This window comes from Pieris brassicae, chromosome 6 (assembly GCF_905147105.1).
Source record: "Pieris brassicae chromosome 6, ilPieBrab1.1, whole genome shotgun sequence".
Lineage (NCBI taxonomy): Eukaryota > Metazoa > Arthropoda > Insecta > Lepidoptera > Pieridae > Pieris > Pieris brassicae.
In genome coordinates this window covers 9933768-9956952 of record NC_059670.1, presented here as the reverse complement: position 1 = coordinate 9956952, position 23185 = coordinate 9933768, and the positions used below count along the sequence as shown (strand labels likewise).

The 23185-nt window shown below is 37.7% G+C and overlaps 2 protein-coding genes across 3 annotated transcripts; one reads left to right on the top strand and one right to left on the bottom strand.

Moving 5' to 3' along the window:
- Window positions 1-1608: 1608 nt before the first annotated feature.
- Window positions 1609-13085, bottom strand: LOC123711002 (rRNA methyltransferase 3, mitochondrial). 2 transcript variants are annotated; one of them, XM_045663379.1, is made up of 6 exons: window positions 12129-13085; window positions 11788-12035; window positions 3671-3826; window positions 2655-2943; window positions 2209-2328; window positions 1731-1816 (listed from the first exon to the last, which is right to left on the bottom strand). In XM_045663379.1, the coding sequence occupies exons 1-5, from the start codon at window positions 12629-12631 to the stop codon at window positions 2253-2255; spliced, it is 1272 nt and encodes a 423-aa protein (XP_045519335.1). In that variant the 5' UTR covers window positions 12632-13085; the 3' UTR covers window positions 1731-1816; window positions 2209-2252. The 2 variants fall into 2 exon arrangements, with proteins under 2 accessions (XP_045519334.1, XP_045519335.1); XM_045663378.1 differs by lacking the exon at window positions 2209-2328 and having other exon boundaries at window positions 1609-1816; window positions 12129-13083.
- A 215-nt stretch (window positions 13086-13300) lies between these two features.
- On the top strand, window positions 13301-19690 carry LOC123710848 (protein kintoun). The gene is made up of 3 exons (XM_045663104.1): window positions 13301-15503; window positions 15588-15705; window positions 16942-19690. Exons 1-3 carry the CDS (start codon window positions 13513-13515, stop codon window positions 17284-17286), a joined length of 2454 nt encoding a protein of 817 aa, XP_045519060.1. The 5' UTR covers window positions 13301-13512; the 3' UTR covers window positions 17287-19690.
- Window positions 19691-23185: the final 3495 nt, after the last annotated feature.

The window sequence follows — 23185 nt, the reverse complement described above, 5'->3', positions numbered from 1 at the left end:
GCCGTTCTCGGTCTCTTAAAAACTATTAAACAAATAAGAATGTGTACATTCATACTATCCGTAACAGTCAAGTTCCGGTCGAATCGAACGGCATTTTAGTGTATATCCAGCATTGAGGTTGATTTTTTTCATAAAAAGGTGTAAATATAACGAAATTATTAATTTCTCTGTGTTATTATTAAATTCCTTTTTAATTTTAAGTTCAGTATTATTACTAGCTATTAGCAATGTGCCCCGTGCGTACGCTAGATTCGGCCTAAGATGTCTATGAGATCTTATGAAACCAATTTCCAACCAACAATAAAAGAGTTAGTTTTTTCTCTTATCTTCTCAATAATTGTAGTATTTAGTATTGATGTGAAAGTTGATACAAAAGTATATGTAACATTGTTTTCTCAACAACTCAAGTACTCTTCACATAAAATACATCAAGACATAAATATAATATCACTTAGAAGTAATATAGGTGAAAAGGCAGCCTTACAGGCGCGGTTATTTCAAAAGCAACAATGACCAATGTTCTATGGTTTCTTTTAATTAATGTCAATTCATTTATTTAACTAATGTGCGTAACTATTAACTACGTTTAAGGTTATTGCAGTTTACGCGTTCATAATACTACTGGATTTAAAAATGATTTTATTAACCTTAAGATTATTTAATTTTATTTCAAACTTCAAAGCTGTGTACATTTTAATAAGTAATACCAATTATAAAAATGTTTATAGATTACTTAGTTTATTATATAGAAATGTGCTCACTTATGTAATTTGATGTGTACTTGATGCGAAACCTCGACTCCTGGTGAAAGAAAAGTAATAGCTCCAACAAAGACGGATTAAGGTTACGGGATCGCTGCCTAATTACCATTGGGATCCATCGAAATTTTTAGTGCACTACATTTTGATAGGGCAAACAGGAGGCAAACGGGCACGAGTCTTACCTGACGTTAAGTGATTCCGCCGCCCTTGGTCTTGCTTTACCGGCATATTAGGAATTGGTTCGGTGGGCAGCTTGGAACACATAATGATTTAAATGAGGTTACTACAATATCTGAAGTGCTGGTCAAACTTGGAAGTAAGTGGTACGAAAACTAAATCAATAAATCGGGAGCATTAGTCACTTAAAAAGTTAAAACTATTCATATCATATGCTTTACACTAAACATTTTATTTATGTATTTAAATAATTTCAAAAAATTCCTAATAAAAGTGTACTTGAAATAAATTAGGCTTTTTGGAGTCGATAAAAAGTCTGTTCTCTTTCAGGTACATATAAGTTATGAAAAAACCAGATACCGGCAAACATCTTAAACAAATGTCCTTGCCTGCGCAGAAGCGGCGTGTCGATCGCGTGATTGGTAAATCAGTTGACGTTTGTGTCCCGCGCTGTGTACGATGCGCAAACTTTCCTCCACTCCCTTGTTCAATGCTCAAGAAGTTTGCCGGTATCTGTACAACCTCTTAGGTCTCGGCCTCGGATTTATGTATAATTCGTAATCACTCCTTTTCTTATAAGCTAGTCGGAGATCAGCCTTCTATGCCTGACTTACGCCAACAAATTTTTCGTAGAGTTCAGTCACAAAGGAATAAATAAAATAGACTCATATACAATTTAATATTTATGCAACTACATAATAAAAACAAATTAGTTATTTAAAGAGTTCTCCTTTTCAAGTTTGGTCTTCGTCCATGCTTGTAAAAATTGCTTTCTGATTTCAAATGCGATTACCGCGGTCGCCATTCCTGTGTTAAGACTGTCAACTCCTTTTTGTAATGGAATATTTAATCTTAGACCATTTTTTTCCAATGCAAATCTGTAATAATATATGCGAAATATAGGCTAAGTGATTTTTAATGATCCACAAGCATAAAACTGAGTAAGGGCTATTTGACAAGATGTTAAAAGCAATTTCCAATTATTTATTTAGTGACTGATATAACCCACACAAATTATTATTTGAATGCGGTGAGTATGCGTTAAAAATTCAAAATAATCATTTATAATTTCAAGAACCCGCCAAAACGCTTTGCTAGACAAGATGGCGTCGCAACAGTCCCTATGAAGCACCATGCACGAAAACACGTAAACAAACTTCAAGATTTGTATGTAATAATAATTCTTAAATAACACACATATTATATTTCGATTAAAACCAGTCTTCGACGAAATTTTAATCTATCTCCTATCTGTGTATCTATAATCTACCTATCTGTGGCGGTGTCACGTGGCTAACGGGTAACGATTTAGAATTACGTCGCCCGAATTTGATGATACTGATTATGTAGGTGTCTCGGAAGACCTTGATTTTTGCTGCCGTAGTTGCGTCTAAATATTTTAAAAAAAATTTAAGTCTTGTGTAATGTATTGAAATTCGTAAATTTCAAGTCGGGCATTTTCTACTTTTCTATTGGTTATGAAACATAATTTCCAATCAAGATCCCTATCTACCCACGCTTTTTAAAGTGATGTTTAATGCAAACTGCTCTCAATAATATGTGACATCTTTCTTCCATAGACCTTAGTGTGATTCAACAAACTGAAATATCATTGAAACAGATTTTCTGCTTCTGATAATGCAGAAATCAGTCTCACTGAGATCCAAGTTAACAATGTAAATATAATGTTTGAATTTATTTTTCCACTCCAATTACCTATAGCTATCTTCACTTATCCCTTCAGTCTCACCACCAATCACAAGTGTGATGTGATTTAAATTTGGGAATTCCAACCCATAATATGGCAACAACGGTATTTGTGACATCAAACTGGTATGGCTTTCTAGATCGCTGTCAGCAACATTACTGTCAGCTACAAATATTGAAGTATTTGGATTGAGAATATTCGGAACATCCTCCCAAACTACTGAAGTGTGAATTGGTTGTCGGAAATGTGCACCAGCAGCACTTCTTATCACTTTTGGATCCCACAGATCAACACATCCTGGAAAATGGAAAAAAATATTAGTAAGATGTAGGTCAAGTATATTGTAAATAGTTTTTTTTTAATAATCAAAGATTTCCCCCAGAAAAGCATGTGTAGCTCAACCTACCACTATTTTCATCTTCAGCTAGTTCCGCTACTAGAACCTTTAAATATATTAAATCTCATCTAAAAGATCAGAACCTAGTAAAGTCGTCGCTAAAGTTCCGTCAGACAAGTGAGTGAACGAAACGTTTAACTAGTTTCTTAAACGTTCCTAGGCAACAAGACTAACCTAACCTAATGGTCAGGCCATTTACAATAAAACAAATTTCCAAGCTCTTAGTTCTCTTCACGATCACACTGAAATAACAATAACAAATGAAATAATCATGGCAGTCTTGTTTAACCATCTTGTTTTACATTATTAATCAACACGCTGGCTTTCGGTCAGACAGATAGTTAAACGTTTTCGACGCTGTTTTATATAAATCAAAATGCTATCGACTTGATTGAATATCGATCTTTAATTAACTGTCTAGACATTCAATTAACTCTCTGATTTAACTACTTTACTGCGACATATATAAATAGTAAAATCTAATCACAAATGATTTTAATATGTTATTCCTATTGATTAAATAATTAATGAATCTTTCTATTGATTACCTTACCTATATCTATAATTTAGATTGTAAATATTGTAAATATCACATAAACATAGATTTTAATTTAATCAACTTTTTACCTTTTGTCAAAAGTACACTTTCACAGCCTGCTCCCACTGCTGCCCTCAGGATTGCACCAAGATTACCAGGAACTCTTATATTATCACAAATAAATGTCATTGGCAATGGTCTTGATTTGGGCTTTATATTTTTAACACTTGGCAGTTCAAAAACACCTTAAAAAGGGATTAAGGATAATAATTATTATAATTTAATTAGTTGTAAAATATAATATCTGATTGAGAGATGAGTTGCATCCATACATTTAATTATATCAAACAATTACATTTTATATTAAGGTATTGTGACATATGCTGAAAAAGTTTTCTTTTATTATGTAATAGCAGGCAAACGGGCAAGAGGCTCACCTGATGTTTAGCGATACCGCCGCCCATGGACACTCACAGTGCCAGAAGGCTGGCAAGTGCGTTGCCGGCCTTTCAATAACTACGCTCTTTTCTTGAAGGACCCTAAGTCGAATTGGTTCGGAAATACTTCAGTGGGCAGCTGGTTCCACATAGTGGTGGTGCGCGGCAAAAACTGCCTTGGAAAACGCTCAGTTGTGGAACGACGGACGTCGAGGTGATACGGATGGTATTTCGTATTTTGCCTTGACATCCGATAGTGAAACTCAACCGCGGGTATTAGACCGAACAACTCTTCTGAACACTCGCCATGGTAAATGCGGTAGAAGATGCAGAGACCCAACATCTCTACGCAACGCCAAAGGATCAAGCCGCACGGAAAGAGATTGGTCGTCGACGATTCGAATCGCTCTTCGTTGAATACGGTCAAGTGGAAGGAGCTGGTACTGGGGAGCTCCCGCCCAGAGGTGAGAACAGTATTCCATGTGGGGCCGAATTTGCGCTTTATAGAGTTGCAAGCGGTGGCCCGGAGTGAAGTACCGTCTCGCCTTGCTGAACACACCAAGCTTTTTGGAGGCTAATTTAGCCTTCCCTTCCAAATGACCGCGAAACTGAACGTCATTCGATATGTCAACGCCCAATATTCTGATGTTAGCTGAGGCTTTAAGCCTTCAAAGAGGGGAGTAGCGACAAAGGGAGTAGTGTTTTTTGCGGAAAACGCGCAGACTTGTGTCTTCTTGGGGTTAAATTGGACTAGATTTAGTCTACCCCAGTCCGAGACTCCACGTAAAAGAGTTTCGACTTCAGACACAAGTTTGTTCCGGCACTCATCGACAACAGCCCGAAGTGTAAAAAAGTATCGCCAGTGCTGTCGTCCGCATAGCAATGAATGTTGCTAAGTTGCAACATATCATTGATATGCAGAATAAACAGGGTCGGGGATAGGACACAGCCTTGTGGGACACCAGCATTGAAGGGTTTAAGGTCGGAGCATGCTCCGTCGATGACGACCTTAATGCTCCGATCAGTGAGAAAGCTGGAAATCCAGTTGCATAATTTCTCGAGGAGCCCATAGGCTGGAAGCTTCGAGAGCAGTGCTCTGTGCCACACCCGATCGAAGGCTTTCGCTATGTCCAAACTTACCGCCAGCGCCTCCCCCTTGAACTCAATTGCCTCTGCCCACCTATGTGTAAGGTATACAAGGAGGTCACCAGCTGAGCGACCACGACGAAAGCCGTACTGAGAATCGCTAATCGCACTTCGGAACAGTGTTGAGGGAGCACAGGTACCGGAAAAGGCGCGTAAGGACCGGAGCCAACTCAGGAGCATAAGTACGCAGCACAATTGGGAGGATGCCATCAGGCCCGCTCAACTTATGGATGTCCAGGGAAAATAAATGTTTACGGATAGCACGTTGCCGGAATGTAACTTCAGGCATCGTAGTATCAGTAGTCAGAACTTCGCCTTAGCGATTTCCCGTTTGAAGGACCTAGAAACTGAATTGTATGTTTTTTTACGTTCTCTCTTAAAATATAATAGATGCCATCAAAACATAACTTGTAAATACAACAAGTTGTTTCATTTATTCAATTCCTACTTAAGTGAGCTTCTATTTTATGTTATAGATAATTAGCTAACCTAACAACATCTTATAGTGACCAAATTAATATTTAAAAACTTTGTTTTAAATCAATTGATTGCCTAGACAATTACTCAAGTCTGGACAATGTAACATAATTATTATATGTATTAATTGTGAGATAAATTGTATTTTCATGTGATAATCAAGTCGAAGTATAATTAAAAAAATAATAGTTTTTTTTATTGATATGGTATGGTACTACATAATAGGTTGGGTTTGGATCTATGCTTCTACGGTTCCCAGCACGACATGCTTGCATTAGCATGGTAGCATAGGTGCAAACCCACCCTACCACATCCTTCTGATGGGTAGGGAGGCGTGGTCTTGGGGGTAGCGCAGGTCGCTGTGATGCGACGTCGTGGCACGGGACTCGGGGTGAGTTTGCGTCATCGTCTCGGGATGCGAACAGCTCCGTACTCTCTTGCGGCGTGCGGACGCGCCTGCCCCTCTACACGCTGGCTCTATACCGAAGGAGTAGCTCTGACGTCGCTTGCTGAGCAAGGGACGTCCCCGACTTGACGGCTCCGTGGCGGGTGGAGAGCTCCGACGGTGAATCTATTTCATACCACCTCATGGATAAAGAGGCAAAACACACAAACCAGCAAAAGGCTGCATCCACGGATGCGCCTAAAACTAACATAAACAGGGTTGCGACGCAGGACGTGTCGAGGTGCAAGTCACCAGTGACACGATACTCTGATGCCCCTATCTCGCAAACGGATGCACCCAATAGGGCAGCGTCCGAGGCACCAAAGGAGAGGGCAGCGGCTGAGGAAGCGCCAAACCGGGATTCACCCTTAACCGTGCCCACTCCAATGGTATCTCATTCACCACCGCACAAGGATGCGTCCACTGTTGCGGCCAGGCTGACTGCGTCGGTCGAGCAGAAGATAGCAACTCCGAAGGATGATACAGCAATGTCTGCATCCATAGGGGGGGCATCCGAAGCAAGATCGATGCGGAAGACCGAGGCTGCGACGGTGAGCACGTCCAGTGCACAAACCTCGACCATGGACATGTCGGCCCTGAAATCAGCGATTCAGGAATCGACTCCCAGAATGGTCCTAAGCTCCTCAAAAAGGCGACGGCTCAGGAAGGCCAAAAGAGCGACGGAACAGCAACAGCTGATTACCGGCTCTCAGAGGATACCTGAGAATCCTGGAACTGCCCCCGCGGTCACCACAACTGCAGGAGGCGGGAAAAGGGCACCGAAGCCGACTAAGTCCTCTGCCGCGCTCAAGCCTATTGGCTCTAAGTGCGGTAAGGAACCTAGAGGGGGTTACCAAACCAAAAACCCAAAATCAACCAAACAACAAACAAAGGGCCAGAAACGCGATCGGCCAGAGGAAACCGTGACACCGACTGGGGAGAGTAAAAGGGTTAAACCCAACAAAGTCAGAGTCAGGGACCTCGGCCAGTTACGCGGAAGTGGCAGCATCCTATAAAGCCAACGAGCTTTGTGTTGCCGTGATGACTGAGCCCTTTATAGACATGACACAAGAACAGGCAGATAACATCCGCCTACAAATCGAGGGTAAAATCCAAGATGAGCTCATGGCGGATCTTGAAGCTACCCTAGCAACTGAACCCAACGACATCAGATTCCGGGGAAGAGCCCACTTCTCAGATGGTGTCCTCAAAACTTGGTGCGAGGATACCTACACGCTGGGATGGCTTACCGGAGCATGCGATGTCATCAACAATCCGATACCGGACACCAAACGGGTGGTACGGCCTCAGTCAGACATTCCGAAGAAGGTGCCGTGCTTACTGCATGTTCCAGAGTTCACTGGTAGCACGGAAACTTTACGGAAACTAATCACCAGGCAAAACCGCCACCTAAACATCAGATCTTGGACCCTGACTCACGAACGTAGAACACAGGACCCGACAGGCGTATCTCTGTTCGGAACATCTATATCCGAATTCTGGAAAAGGATGAACCCTCAGTGGTAGCTGCCGCCACCAGTAAGGTAGGTAGCAGTAACCACTGCCAGTACATCGGGGACGGGATCCTCGGGGCCAAAGCCGCCCTCGTCAACGACGGAGGTAGCCGAGGCAAACGTCCCCATGGAGACAGTTCAACAACCACCCTCACCGGTGCAACTAACCTCGGATGACGAGTTCTTTCAGGAGACAGGGGGGAGTGAATTCAGCGACAGCTGTTTGCGCTCCTCCCCCTAACCGGACTGACCTTATCCAGACCAACCTCCAGCACAGCCAAACAGCGTCGGCTTCACTACGCAGACTGCTGGAGACCAACCCGAAGACCATTGCCGCGATCCAGGAGCCGTGGATCAGGAATGGCAAGATATGCGGCCTGGGTAACACCGGTGGTAAACTTTTGCTGGATACCTCCGTAAGTAACCCAAGAACCTGCATTATCATACCTAAACATGTACCAGCATACCTAATTAACGAACTGTGTTCAAGGGACCTTAAAACCATTAGGTTACCTAGGGACGCACATCCAGACATCGTCCTGGCGTCCGCCTACTTACCGGGTGACGAGGACGTGCCCACTCCAGAACTCGGCCTTCTGGCTGACTACTGTGAGAGGGAGAAACTGGAGCTTATAATCGCAGCAGACTCCAACGCGCACCACACGCTATGGGGTAATGCAAATACCAACGCTCGAGGTGAGAATATGCTTAACTTCATTCTTAGCAATAATCTTATCTTAGCAAACAGCGGCTCTGAACCAACCTTTATCAACGCACGCTCGCAAACCACAATCGATCTAACAATGGTGACCTCTGGTCTGTCAGATCACATACAGGACTGGCATGTCTCCAGAGAGCTATCATGCTCAGATCACAGGTGGATCCGCTTTGCAATCAAAGGGGAGCTACCTAAACCACAACCACGACGCATACCTCGGAGAACTGATTCAGTAAAATTTTACAGTATAATCGGCTCAGAGGTAAGCAAACTAACAATACCAACCACCATTGATGTACAAGACATAGACAAACATGTAAATAACCTAACGTCCCTACTCCTGATCAGCTTTGAACGGTCGTGTCCCCTTACCATGCCTAGGTGGGGGAGTAGACATAACTGGTGGTGCCCCGAACTGGAGAGACACCGAAAGAAGGTCAGGAAGCTGTTCAATAGAGCAGGCAATACCCGTTTACCTGCCGACTGGGACAAGTACACAATCGCGAGAAGACGATTCAAAAAACTTTTACGTGCTAGGAAGCAAGAGTGCTGGAGACACTTCTGCACCAGCATTGAAAGCAACAACCAGGCAACCAGAGTGAAATCATGCCTCTCTAGTGAGCCTTATCACTCGATCGGTTGTCTTAAAAAACCTGATAAATCATTTACAAAAACCGATGCAGAAACATGTGAACTACTGATGGAAACACACTTTCCAGGCTGCATAATTGCCAACGACCAGGCATGGCAACCCTACTCAGAAAGAGCCACCACCGACTCAGACTGGAATGTAGCTCACAAAATAATCACAAATGAAAAAGTAACATGGGCAATCAAATCCTTCCTACCATTCAAAGCGGCTGGCCTGGATGGCATCTTCCCAGGCCTACTAAGATGGAGTGGAAACCTTTTGGTGGACTATCTTGTCTCAATCTTCCGAGCATGTATAGCCCACCGCTACATACCTTTGAAATGGAGGGAACTTAAAATAATATTCATCCCAAAACCAGGCAGAGAGGACTATACCCAGGCGAAATCCTTCAGACCCATAAGCCTCACATCTTTCCTGTTAAAAACAATGGAGAGGCTTGGAGATCTGGAAATACGTAGCCAGGTATCGCTATCCAAATTCCTGCACCCAAATCAGCATGCCTACAGCCCAGGCAAATCAACGGATTCATCACTCCACAACGTTGTGTCTCGCATTGGCGACTCCCTGAAGTTAAAACAGTCAACCCTTGGTGCATTTATTGACATCAAAGGCGCTTTTGACAAAACAAACTTCACGAGCATTACCAGAGCACTCGTTACATGTGGAGTATCATCAACCCTGATAGGGTGGATAAACAACATGCTAAAACAACGAGCTATACAGTTCACTGTTAATTCCACAACACGGTGCATTGTCAGCAGAGGCTGTCCACAAGGTGGTGTCCTATCGCCGCTACTGTGGAACCTCGTAGTTAACGAGCTCATCACAGAACTCAACGCTGGCAACCTCTACACAGTGGGTTATGCGGACGACATAGCTATCTTGATATCGGGGAGCTTTGAAAGTACCCTATGCGATCTCATGGGAAGGGCTTTCAAAGTAATTGAGAGATGGTGCAACAAGCACGAGCTATCTGTCAACCCATCAAAAACAGAGTTAATACTCTTTACAAACCGGAGGGTTCTGGGACCACACAGGCTTCCAAAACTCTTCAACACACAACTCAAACTCAAAAATGAAATAAAGTACTTGGGTGTGATTCTGGACAGTAAACTGCTCTGGAACAAACACCTAGAACACAAACTGAGCAAAGCAACGATCGCCTTCTATCAATGCAAAAAGATGCTAGGCGTGAAATGGGGCTTATCGCCTAAAATAACATTATGGCTATACACTGCCATAATCAGGCCAATGCTGACCTATGGAGCCCTGGTTTGGTGGCCAAGATCTGAACTTCAAACGGCGATCACGAAACTGGGACGCTTCCAAAGGCTTGCCTTGTCCGCTGCTAGCGGTTGTATGAGAACAACTCCGACCGCAGCAATGGAGATAGCCCTGCAAATCTTACCTCTAGACCTACACAACCAGCAGGAGGCAGCACTAGCGGCCATCAGGCTTATGGTATTGGACCTATGGGGAAAAAACCACTACAGTTCACACACAGTGATTCTCAACAGGGCAATAGAGTACCCACCTCTTATAGCTGCGCCATGTGACAGAATCACTAATCAATTAATATTCAACAAGAAATATCTTATACAACTGAGAGAAGAGGAGCAGGATCAGTCGCCCCTGAATGAGCTACGTATATACACTGATGGTTCAAAAACAGGGTGTGGCTCAGACGCTGGTATTTTCTCCTTTGATCTCAACATCAACATACACCTACCTCTGGGCACACAAAGCACAATCTTCCAATGTGAATGTGTCGCTCTAACCGAAGCAGCCAGAGCCGTACAGCGGATGGGAGTCAATGACTTTTACATTAAGCTCATATCGGACAGTGCATCCGTGCTGATGGCGCTCGGTAACGAAAACACAAACAGCAAATTAATACTGGAGTGTCACGAAGCACTGGAGGCAATAGCTCTAACAAATAGAGTTACCTTACAGTGGATTAAGGGACACAGTGGCTCTCTCGGCAACGATGCAGCCGACGAGCTTGCGAGAAGAGGTTCTGGTATGATGCCTGCTGGCCCGCATCCGCTCCTCCCCTTGCCCTTCTCGCTAGTTCGAACCTGGATTCGCCAGAGATCCACTGTACTCCAGAATCAACGATGGTCGCGAAGTGTAGATTGCAAACAGTCCAAAATGGCTCTGCCGGCTGTGAACCCGCAACTTACTAAGCAACTTCTAAACCTGAACAGAACCAATCTCAAAACAATGATAGGGACAATCACGGGCCATTGTCTCCTTAACAAACATCTTTTCGTCCTAGGCGCAACAGACAGCCCCTTGTGCAGAGGCTGTTTCAGCGCAGAGGAATCAGTCACCCACGTAGTCCTGGAATGCGAGGCTGTGGTTAATCAACGTACAAAAATACTCGGAACAGTGAGGTCGCTCCGCGAACCCTGTGAAGTGCCCGGGAGACTTCTGTGCTTCTGGAAGGAGTTGGGCTGGCTAAATTAGCCAGGGCTTCTACGCACAATGGACCAACTACGCGTCTAAGTGCGGAAATTGAGTCCACCCTACCTACCTACCTACCTGGTACTACATAATATTGTTAGGTTAGGGAATGCTGTGGCTCCACATTTAAGAAAATCTATTATAACATTTTTTTAAGCGCCACACCAAAACCTAATACCAGTTATATAATTTAATAATTAAAATAAATGCCAGTCAACTCTTCTACATTTAGTGTAAAAGCTTTTTTATAAATAAGTACCAGTGAAATCTATGTCAAAACCATTATCATTCAATAAGATATTATGAAATTTGAAACTGTATATAAAATAATGTAGAGTAATAAAATTTTACCAAATATCCCTGGTGATGTTTCAACATCTGACCATTTCTCTATCTCTTTGTATGATATTTTATATATCTCTACTCCTTTATTTGGTAAAAATGGATGCAGATCACTTAAGTCTTTTGTTTGACTAAATATAACATACTTCAATTTGCAATTAGCTTCTAGTCCATCTACAATCAAGCGCCATCCCTCAACAAGCATTTGATTTGTGCGAATTCTTTCTTTTTTAGATTTTAACTTAACTAATAGTGAACTGAAACAATTAAATAAAGTCATTAGTAATTGGTAAGGTTTTAAAAACTCTTGACTATAGAATCAGTACAAGCATATTACTAAAAAGCTTTACCTTATTCTGCTATCATTTTCCTTTAACTTCTCATAGATTATATCTCCATTATCATCAAATACTCTTTTTTGGTTAAGATAAAAATTTCTCTGTTTGAGTTTATTCTCTTTTGTCTTTCTAATATCCTCTGATACCTTTATAGGTAACTGAGGAGTAATACTGTTTTCTTGCTGTGTCAAATTACCAGAATTTTCTGGTTTAGCCAAATGTTTTTGTTGCTTTTGGAGTGTATTGTTTAAGTTGGTATTTACTGTTTTCGTTTGAAACTTTGTAGACCCAAGTTCTATAACTTTTTCCTTTTTTAGCGTGACATTTTCTTTATGTTCAAATGGTAGAAGGACTTTAGCAGGCTTTCTATGCATCCATCTGCAATATAACCTAGCAGAACTTATACTCACATTGGAAACTTTTAAAGTTCTAAACACACCGTAAATGTTTGTAGACATAATGATATCAAAACCAAAACGGATAGATTTATAATTATTTATGAACGAGTTAATCATTAATATTCAGATTTCAGGTACATGATAAACTTAAACAAAATTTATAGTAGTTAGGGATGGACAATCGACACAATTGACAATACTAGATACGATCCGACTGGTAGAATTACACTCATAAAATATTTGTATACGATCCAAATTGTATAATAGGCATCTTATTTGTTAAGGTATAAACTCAAGTTTAGTTATGTACTTCATATTTTAAGGAATTTTTGATTGAGAAGTGAAATCTTTCATGCTACATCATAGCCTGACATTGAAGCGTAGCAGGTTTAAAATACTTTACAGTACATATTACAGTATACTTTACATAATAACCTAAAAAGTTTTTATTTTAAATTAACCACAGAACACTTTATTATTTTAAACATATGTAATATGTTTTAACTTTAAGAGCAATGTTTTTAGATCAAGCTATTGAAAATCGGATGACCCTATAAAATTCTATCCCTATTCAAAGTTCAAACTATGTTTAATAGGGATGTAAGTATGTTGAAATAGGAATACGAGTACGTAACATAAACTTGAAATCATAGTTTATGGCTTAACCCACAGATTACTTTATTTTTGTTTAATAGAAGTAACACGTGTGCAGAAACTGTTCAGTTCGTTTAGAAAAACAATCAGTAAATAATATTGTAAATTTGTTCGTTTATTTGAGAGGTTTTAAATCGTACATTTTATAAAATCTAGGGAATTTTTTTTGGACAGTATTTCTAAACAAAGACAATAAACTGTTGATATTTTACAAACTGCAACACTGTACGTGAAAAATCAAAAACAATACATTGAACTTCGAAGTCAGCTGAATCGTGGACTATTTATTTATTAAATTTGTGTGTCGATGTTTTATTTATAAACTGAAACAAACACTAAACACAATGGCAACAGGCGTAAAACCTCGTGATGAAGAATCTAAGCTTACGAGAGCCGATCTTGATATCTTACAAGACGCCATGAAACATAAGAAGTTTCGAGATTTGTTAACCGAATATTGTGAAGAGATACGTGACCCGGCGAATCAAGCGGTTTATCAAAAAGAAATGACCCAGCTAGAGAAGGAACGTGGTTACGACGTTACTTTTATCAATCCAAAAGGAGGTTATGTGATTAAAACAAGCGTAGCGGGTGATCGGAAAGCTTTTATTAATATCTGTAGCAACGAAAATATCGATAAACCTTCGTGCAAAGTTCAAGATATTAATGGGCAAAAAGGTATGAGCTGGCAACTCCCATATTCTCTTATTCCGCCAAGGGAAGATTATAATAATAAAAAGGAAAGGTGTGTTATTTACGACGTTGTTTTCCATCCCGATACATTACGCATGGCCGAAGTTAACAAGCGTTTCCGGGATCTTGTAAATAAAACTGCATTTGATGGTCTTCAAAAATCATATGAAATCCACTTAGATATTAATAATGTACGTTTTCCGAAGTCCTATTACAAAGGTATGTCTGTACCTGCAGTTATCAGGAAAGAAAACCCTGATTATAAACCTACTGAAGATACAGAAAATAGTGAAGCAGATCCTGAAGGCTTAGAAAAACTATATCCTCAACATAATTATTCACATGACAATAATGAACATGTATCTATACCACCCAGTGAAAAGACGAAGTCTGTGAAATCTACTAATATTGATTTCACCCATACCAGTGGCAAGGGATATACAGTACCAAAATATACAATTAAACAACAGAAAAATGTTGATTTTCAAGAATACACTTACAGCAAAGACAGTAAAGAGTACACAGCAATTCCCAGTCATATTATTGTGGAAATTAACTTACCCTTGCTGTCATCTACAAAAGACTGCATTTTAGATGTTAAAGAACGAGACTTAAACCTGACTTCAGAGAAACCAGCAAAATATAAACTTGATATTAAACTTCCTTATACTGTTAACGAAGATAGTGGTAAAGCACAATTTGATCAAAGTAAACATCTATTAATAGTTACATTACCAGTCTTTAGAAGGACTTCTAAAAACAGTGATAAAATAGATAGTGGTGTCGAAAGTGAAGAGTTCTCAGGGTCCCATAGCGAGGAGGAGGGTAAAGAGGAAAGTAAAGATTTAATTGTGGAGTTAAATTCTTCTTCCATTGTTATGACATCTGAACCAGATAACCATCACCATGAAAACAGCTTTCTTCTGCCAAACATTGGCTATATTCTTCCTGCATACACATACAACATGTTAGATGATATAGTTGCTTTTACATTTCATGTTAAAAACACTGATCCGGCATCAGTGGAAGTTAAAAATATTGATAATATAGTAGAAATTAAGTTTACCTCTATGGGGTCTGGATTTGTTCCAGTTCATTATGCTGCCATTCTGTCATTCTGTAGTGACATTAAATTCAATGATGCTATTGGTGAGGCCTGGGACAATAATGTTATCTTACAATTAGAAGTTGCAGGCAGTGTGCCTACTGAATTTGAAATTGGTTTGAGCAAAGAATCTATGACAAGGGAGTATTTAGATGTCTCTAAAATACAGACCACTAAAACTGAAGTATGTGATAGCTTGCCCAAGATTCCTGAAGATAATGTTGCCCCAGTCGTTGAAGTTACAAACTTTGGTATTGAAACAAATATACTTTTATCAAATTCTAATCAAAAAGAATATGAAGATGATGACACTATGAAAGAAACTAATATAACCTGGATTGAAACTGAAAAACCCTGTGAAAATGGAGCAAAACCTATATTGAGGAAGCCTATTACAATGATGAGAAGTTATTCTGAATCAAGTTATGGAGATGTTGCATCATCCATGGATTACATTAGTTCTGACTGTGTCCCAGAAGAGTCAAGCTTAAAAAAGACTGTTAGGTTTAATAACATTATTTCAAGACAATTTTACAGGTATTTTTTATTAAAATCAATCTAATACATTATTGTTTCATAGCTGATAATTATTAGTTGTTAATAAAAAATACATTATTTTAGATATAATTCCTCTATAGAAGGCCAAAAGAAGAAAAATCAACGAAAAAAAAGTAAAAAGCGTAACCTAGAAAGAAGAAAAAGTGAGAGTGAAGCTGAAGATGATTCTTCAAACCATCAGGTAAAACATAACAATCTCAACTTGTTTATATTTTGTTAATTTTATCAGTATACATTAGATAAAAAGCGGCATTTTAATGATAGATAAAATGAAACTTTCCTAGATAAAGTGTTAATTAGATCAATAACACCTGTCAATTTTTCCATAGCAAGCAACAAGTAAATATTGTCTTAATTTTCCATTATCATGTTATGCCTAATTATGTAAGGGATATTTTGCGGAACATGTTTGCAATCTCATTGCCATGGTCAATAGCATGAATACTAATTGGTAGTTTATGGATGTTGGCCAATATGATGAAATAAGCGCGAAATTTATACCAACTTGTATAATATTGTGTAATACAGGACATATTTTAAAAATTACATGTGGATAATTATGGCATATTAAAACTATCCTAATTGCCGCATTTATTTTTTAAGAATGTTCTGTGTCATGAAGTGTCGAGTTTCAAAATATCCAGAAAATTCTATAGTAGCTGTGAGGATATCGACGGCTCGTGTATTGTGTAAGCACGTAAAATTGTCGGTCTTTTATTATTAAACAAATCGTATTTTGCCCACGGAAACTCACACTGTCAAAAGGCTTGTGAATGTGTTGCCTCTTAGGAATCACACCTCTTGTGCTATTCACATCATTTATTACGGATTGGCGAAGAGACTTAGTTCTGCAGCTTACGCGGTTTAAAATCCCAGAGGCTCTTTTATGTATGCCTTTCAATAAATTTCAGAAATGTATTAAAGAAAAGCTGTATAAAAAGGCTTACTACAAAGTTAACCATAGTCTAGTTGTTAAAAGGGCCTGGGACTAGTGCTAGACAATCTACTTCTATTTAATTTGCGATATTTGTTTTAAAATAAGTGTTATTTGATGATTTGCTATTTTAAAAGAGTACCGAGAGTTTTTTACGGCGGCTTTTTCTCTTGGCCTACATCCTGTCTTCTTTGCCGATGAGTAGGGATGTCTAGTTATTTAAAATTAATGACGTGGAATAAGGAATACTTGTGAAGGAATACTTATGTTCCATAATAAACATTTTTTATTTTTATAATGTTAATGTATAATATTGTTAAGATAAATGAGTGTGTCCGTACATAATGAATGTGGTATCGCTTACACAGGATATAATGATAATTATGTAGGTTATGCGCTTATTAGGCATTTGAACATGTCTGCTTAAGGCAGTAAGGCTCAAGCTTACATTTTAGACTAAAGATATTTCTTTTGATATTCCAGTCTAAGCCCCGTCTGAAGTCAGCCATGAAAGAGCGTCGCGACAGCGGTCTAGCAGACACTTCGGACGCCGAAGGTAACAAGAACATGTCTGACATTGACATGTACAATTCTGCCACCGAAACAGATGAAAATTGTAACGGAAACGAATCCAATTCCGAAGAATTCTACAAAAAAATTAATATAACGTCCCAACGAGAAAATAATGTTAAGAAGACACCTAAAAAGGGTAAGCGCTTCGATGATATCAAGCATAATACAAAGTTATATGATCCTGACAAATTGAACAAGGGTCAGTACTTGGAAGTGAAGTTTAAGAATGATCTCATATTTGATTTAGACATGTAATGTCATTTTAATTTTTAGAAGAGCTGTATTGAGTTTTATTTAGTCCAGTTTATAAGCGCACAGAAATGACGCATCCGGTTTTCTGTTCTCGTACTGTGCGCTGCTAATGTTTTATATTTCCCTGATAATTATGTTCCTTTAAACCTAGTGTTTTCTTGTTATTGTAGAAGTTTATGACAATGGTTTAGAATCAATTGCTTTTCAAACATCAGAAACTTCTTTTTAAAAATGGCACGGCTGTCTGTGGGCAAGTAATCATATCAATGTCAATGTCAATTATTAAGCCCAGTGAATTTTACCATAGATGTAATTTAGTTAATATCGGAACCCAATAAATAAAAGGGATTTGTTTTGTCTTAATTTTAGTTGTCAAACTATTTTACATCAGTGTCGTATGAATAAACATTCGTAAATGTTATCAATCAACAAGAATGTTATCTGTGAAAAAGTTTGACCTAAATATACGATAATTATTGTATAATTATTTATCAAATAATTGCGTAGATAAACTTCCGTTTAAGAAATGGTTTGTATTATTGATACTTTAATATAAAAATATTATTATATATAGATATTGCGTGTGGTTAAAAACCATAGTAACGGCTACCATGTCTAGGTGTTATATTAAGAGCGGGCAATAACCAAAGTCACTCATCGTAGATTTGATTTCATATAAAAATGTTATGTTTGAATTAAAAACAATAAATATATAGTGTTCCTTCACTATAATTGCAATGGTTTACTTAAATTAAAAACACAATATATTATAAATTGATCGATAATAATATCACAAAGTCACCTCTATTTTTTGTCTAATTTCGTTAGTTTGGTCAAGCTGTTACTAGTGATTTCATAAAATATTGTATATTTTACGAGTTATTTAATTAAAAAGTGGATTGCGCTTACTTAATTTTTCTGTCTCATGTCACGCGATCTTTGGGTATTTGTTTGTTTCAGTCGAGAACACTACGTTTCTTTGCGCGCTAGCGCTCTATACAATATTATAAATTTCAAGAATAAAATAAATACCATTACTAAAGACTAAACTAACAGTCTTTCACTTTTATTTTATTGTAAGAATATCTAATACATAACTATTCACATCAAACCGCGTATATGTAAACTAAATATATATTTATTGATTTTATTGAAAATGATACTTTCATAATTGTTTTTGCCTCTGATAGGTGTCAATAAATAGATAAAATAACTCAACTAAAAATATTTGATGAAAAAAAACTCGTTTTATAATTTTTTAAATGGTTTATTCGTCATAAAGATTACTCTTACAAACAAACTAAAACAACATGTCTTAAGTTTTCTAATATGTAATAGTATAGATGACCACAAATTCTACGTTAGGGGCGTCCACTTCACTATACTACAATACATACATGACAATTGACAACAAATACATAAAATTGTAGCAAATAATAAATATATTTCCCATCTACAGCTTATTTTTTTTTGGTATTACAAAATTTCGTGCAATATATTAGTTAATGCCCTGTTCAGCTCTGACAATTACAAAAAACAGACTTAGCTGCAGGTTAATAGCCACGCATTACGCAAACCGCATAATAATATTTTATCTAATTGTATTGCTTACACTATGCACTGTACAAAATGTCCTCGACGTGTCACTTAACGCTGTGTACTGTAGATGCGCAACCGTTGCGTCGCGGTGATTGCGTTTGTCACTAAAACGGTCGGAGGGAGACGCGTGGGTGAAATCAAAAACTCCTTTGAGTGTTCTTAAACGTCCTGTTAGCCTACATAAGGCCTAAGTCGAAAGTTGTTTTTTCACCATCACGAAACTAAAACTACTACGACATTGAGTTCCTTTTTTAAATGAATTTTGATGATTATAAAATTATGTTAAGTTGTCATAATTATAGTGTCAAATTTATTTTGAAGTTGTCTTGTAATCATTTTACGACATTGATTAATAATAATGCATTGAGTTCTTTTTTTAAATATATGAATTTTGAAAATCATAAATAATAAAATTATGTTGTCATAATTATACAAGTGTCAAATTTATTTTGAAGCTGTCTTGTAATCTTTTGAATCGTAAATAATGCTCATTGTAGACAATATAATATACGACAGGAATGATTATAGTACAAACTAGATGTAAATTTGCAACATAGCCTTAAGATAAGCAGATTTTGTAATAGGTTTGACTTTTCAATATTAATTCGGTAATTCGATAAAACTGTTGTCATAATACTTGCATTTAATTAACTTTAGTCGAATGTATTAAACCGGCTACTACATTATCATTTATGTAATTTGTAATTTTGCCATCCAACGCATTCATGGTAGTGTATTGGCGGCGTTAGTTACGTGTTTGTAACTTTAATTGTGATGTTTATGATTTTAAATAGATTTATTAAACTTATATTGGTGTTTAATTTCTTTCCTTAGACTTTAAGATCTACTACTCTAGTCTGTAATCTATTATTTACTGGCAGTAAATAATAGAGTACAGACATATTCCATAGAATCTAAAAAAATGAACCTTTGTCTTGTCAAAGAATTCTTTCTTTAATATGACAGTTTTAACTGAGCTCAAGATTGTAAAATACATGTTCTGAGTATGAGACCGAACGGTTATGTAATATTAGGTAAACGGGCAGGAGGCTCGTCGAATGTTATGTGATACCGCCGACCATGGACACTCGGTTTCGGGGAAACAAAGGAGTGTTGGCCTCAAATTATTTTCCAAAAAATTAACGATTTTTTAATTAATAATTTACTTTTATTGTGAAACCAAGTAGATTATTTTAGTATTTAACAAACATAATTAAATTTATCAAAGGAAAATTTGTTAACTAGTCAGACAAAAAAGGTTTTTTACGAAGTCTTTTGTGGAGGCTCCAGTTGGCTTTCCTAAATCCGGCCCTGGGTAGTCAAATTCACGAATTAAAGGCGCATGAAATTACATGAATCTAGAGCAATATGTACAACAGTTATTGTAAAACAAAATTTTTTCAAAAGCCAGAAAAGCGAATTGATTGCATTTTATAAATACACGTATAAATTATATTGAATGTAAAATAAACAAATAATAGAGGTCTTGAATTCGATTCCGGTAAAATAATAATTGTTTCCGTTCACGTGGCATACAAGAGCAATATTATATTTTTTATTAATTGGATATTTTAAAAGAAAATCCAATATCATTTAATAAGTTGAATGAAACCAAGTAAATGGGTATAATTAGGTTGAGGAAAAGAAATGAAGCCTTCGAAAGATAAATTGTCGGTAGGTATTGTACATATTATATAGAATTTACCGTTTTACAGATTTATTGCAAGTAACATGTGAAAAATTGGCATCGCCGTGTGTGGACCCTTGTGGCTGAAATTCTGTAAGGGTTCTGTTATCCGGTCGGGCAGCACAACGGCGTAGCGGAAATTAGATTCGTCTGGGTTAACATATGAATTGCCCTTTTCCACGAAACTGTGAGGAATGATGAATAAGTTGATGTGGAATAAGTTATTTTTACCCACTTGCGGAAAAAAAATTGCCAGGGTCCGAGATATTTTAAAATTTCATAGAAAATCTTCAAAATTCTCTATCAATAGCTTACTTTCTCTATTCGCTTTCTGCTTATCCTTCTCCTTCTTGCCCTGAAGTTCTCTTTGAAGTCCATCTTTAATCTGTGCATCTTGCTGTGTGGGGCATATTGTTTATTGTTGTAGAGCATTATTTAAGACATTTCTAACTTTTGTTTGTAACTTACTTTTTGTATTCTTTTTCTCAGGGCAGGTGAAGCTGCAAGTGTTTTAACTAACAAAGTATCGGCTTGCACCGCTGCTGCGTGAGCTACGAAACTTCATTTGACCAACTTGCAGTTTTAAAAATGGGGTAGGTTCGCCATAAGATTTATGAAGCAATAACCTGTTAATATTTTCAATAATAACCTGTTTTGCATCATTAAATTTGGGCCAAGTAAAATTTCAAAGAAGCCTCCATACATTTTTTATGGTACAGGTATTGTTCTTCAAGTTATATCTATTATTTTTACGAGTTTCAATGCTTCCAGGGTTGCTCACGGGTTGCGTGCAGCCCAGAACACCATTGCCATAGACATAAAAACATTGCCGAGAGCGGAAAATGTTCGACTGAGTATTTTAAAGCATTTTTATCTTTTCACGCGTATTGTAATTAAGGACGACGGTCTTTACTCTATATCGCGACATTCTATCATTTATAGGGTATTTGATTTATGTCCCTAATTCATATTGTATGTGGCATCACCGCGCGCCTTCTATATAAGTTATTTGCTGTGAATTTTTACTTCGTTACAGAATTTCAATTATTAATAGGTATTTCCATAGTAAAATTCTCGCCCTCTTTTAGAAAATGTGACCTTTTCACTTAATTCTTACCCCTTACAAGAACATTTCACGGGTGGACATCTGGCATGTGGCCCAGCACACCAAACCGCACAGCTATCGTAAAAAGTAGGCCGTGCTGTGAAAAAAATTTCATACATTTATTTTCTATCACATCTTGATACGAACGTAATTCTATATAGAATTGCTTACACTTGGATCTACTACACAATTATTGTTTTTGATTGATAAAGCAATATTAAAGTCACGCGCTATATTCATGCGTAAATTCGTACAACGCTTTATTGCTATCACGCGAACGAAGCCAGCTCGGATAATACCTGTCAGAAAATATAAACGGAAGTTATAGTTGATCGTATTTTACGGCGCACAAAAATCACCGGCTTCTACAATTTTATGGTCGTTTTATTGAACAACAGATGCACTTTGTTCTACTGACTTGCATGACTAGTTTTGTTTCAATTTGCACCCAATCTTGTGAAACGTTTTCAAAGCTTTATAAATTCAATTTATTAGGTGTTAGCTATCAAAAAGTTTTAATGTATTGGATTACAGAATAATTTACCTGTGAATAATCTTTTTTTTAAATAATTTTCTTAAGGCATAAAGAATACGATTGTGACTGATATGTACTAAGACGTTCACTAACAATGTGTACCTTCTTCCTATAGCATAGAATAAAGCTTTATTGACGTGGAATACGTGATAATTGTATCTTATAATCCATAATAAACTTTTTATTTTATTTCTTGAGAAAATGTTGTTAATTAAAATACGGAAGAAAATCCATTGGTACACAGTCGGAACATGTGAACGCATGACCCCGGTCTCGCTCTCATACGCTATAACCTCTCATACCTCGCCCATATAGACTTGCAGTGTTAATGCATACTTATTATACATTTAAAAGAAAAAAATATTACTACTACAACTATCCCGATTAAGTCATAGAGGTCTAGTATTTATATTATTTTATTAAATTAGTTTTCCTTATACCGTAATTAATAAATAGGAAGAGTTATAAGTGAAAGAGAGAAAATATCATATCATTTTTATCATTATTATAAATTACTTAATTGATTTGATTAATTAAGCATTCAACTTATTTGTATTGAATTGACTTATGACAACTTTGCTGAAATGCACATTTTGGGCTTGTTCCAGGCATAAGATAAAGACGTAAGAAGAAAACACGCAAATGTGTGTCATGTAAATTTTTTCTCTATATTAAGTTTATGGTAACGTTCTATATGCATTCTGTGCTAAGTGAGACCTCTAGCAATGACAAATAAGTTGATAGATAATAATTTAAGACAAGTGTCACAGGTGTTAGAGCGTCTAACACTGACTGGAGCTTCTAGAAACGATAATGAGGATGTAAACTCGCAGTTAGGAAGTATGGGTTGCGGGGGACAAAGGTGGCCCGGGGAACCTGTAGCGTCGCGTATCTGTTGCGCCCGCCCGCCCTACCTCCGCCCCTACGAGTGTAGCGGCAAGCAGTGTTTGTCCCGCACCGCGCGTAGCTGCACGTC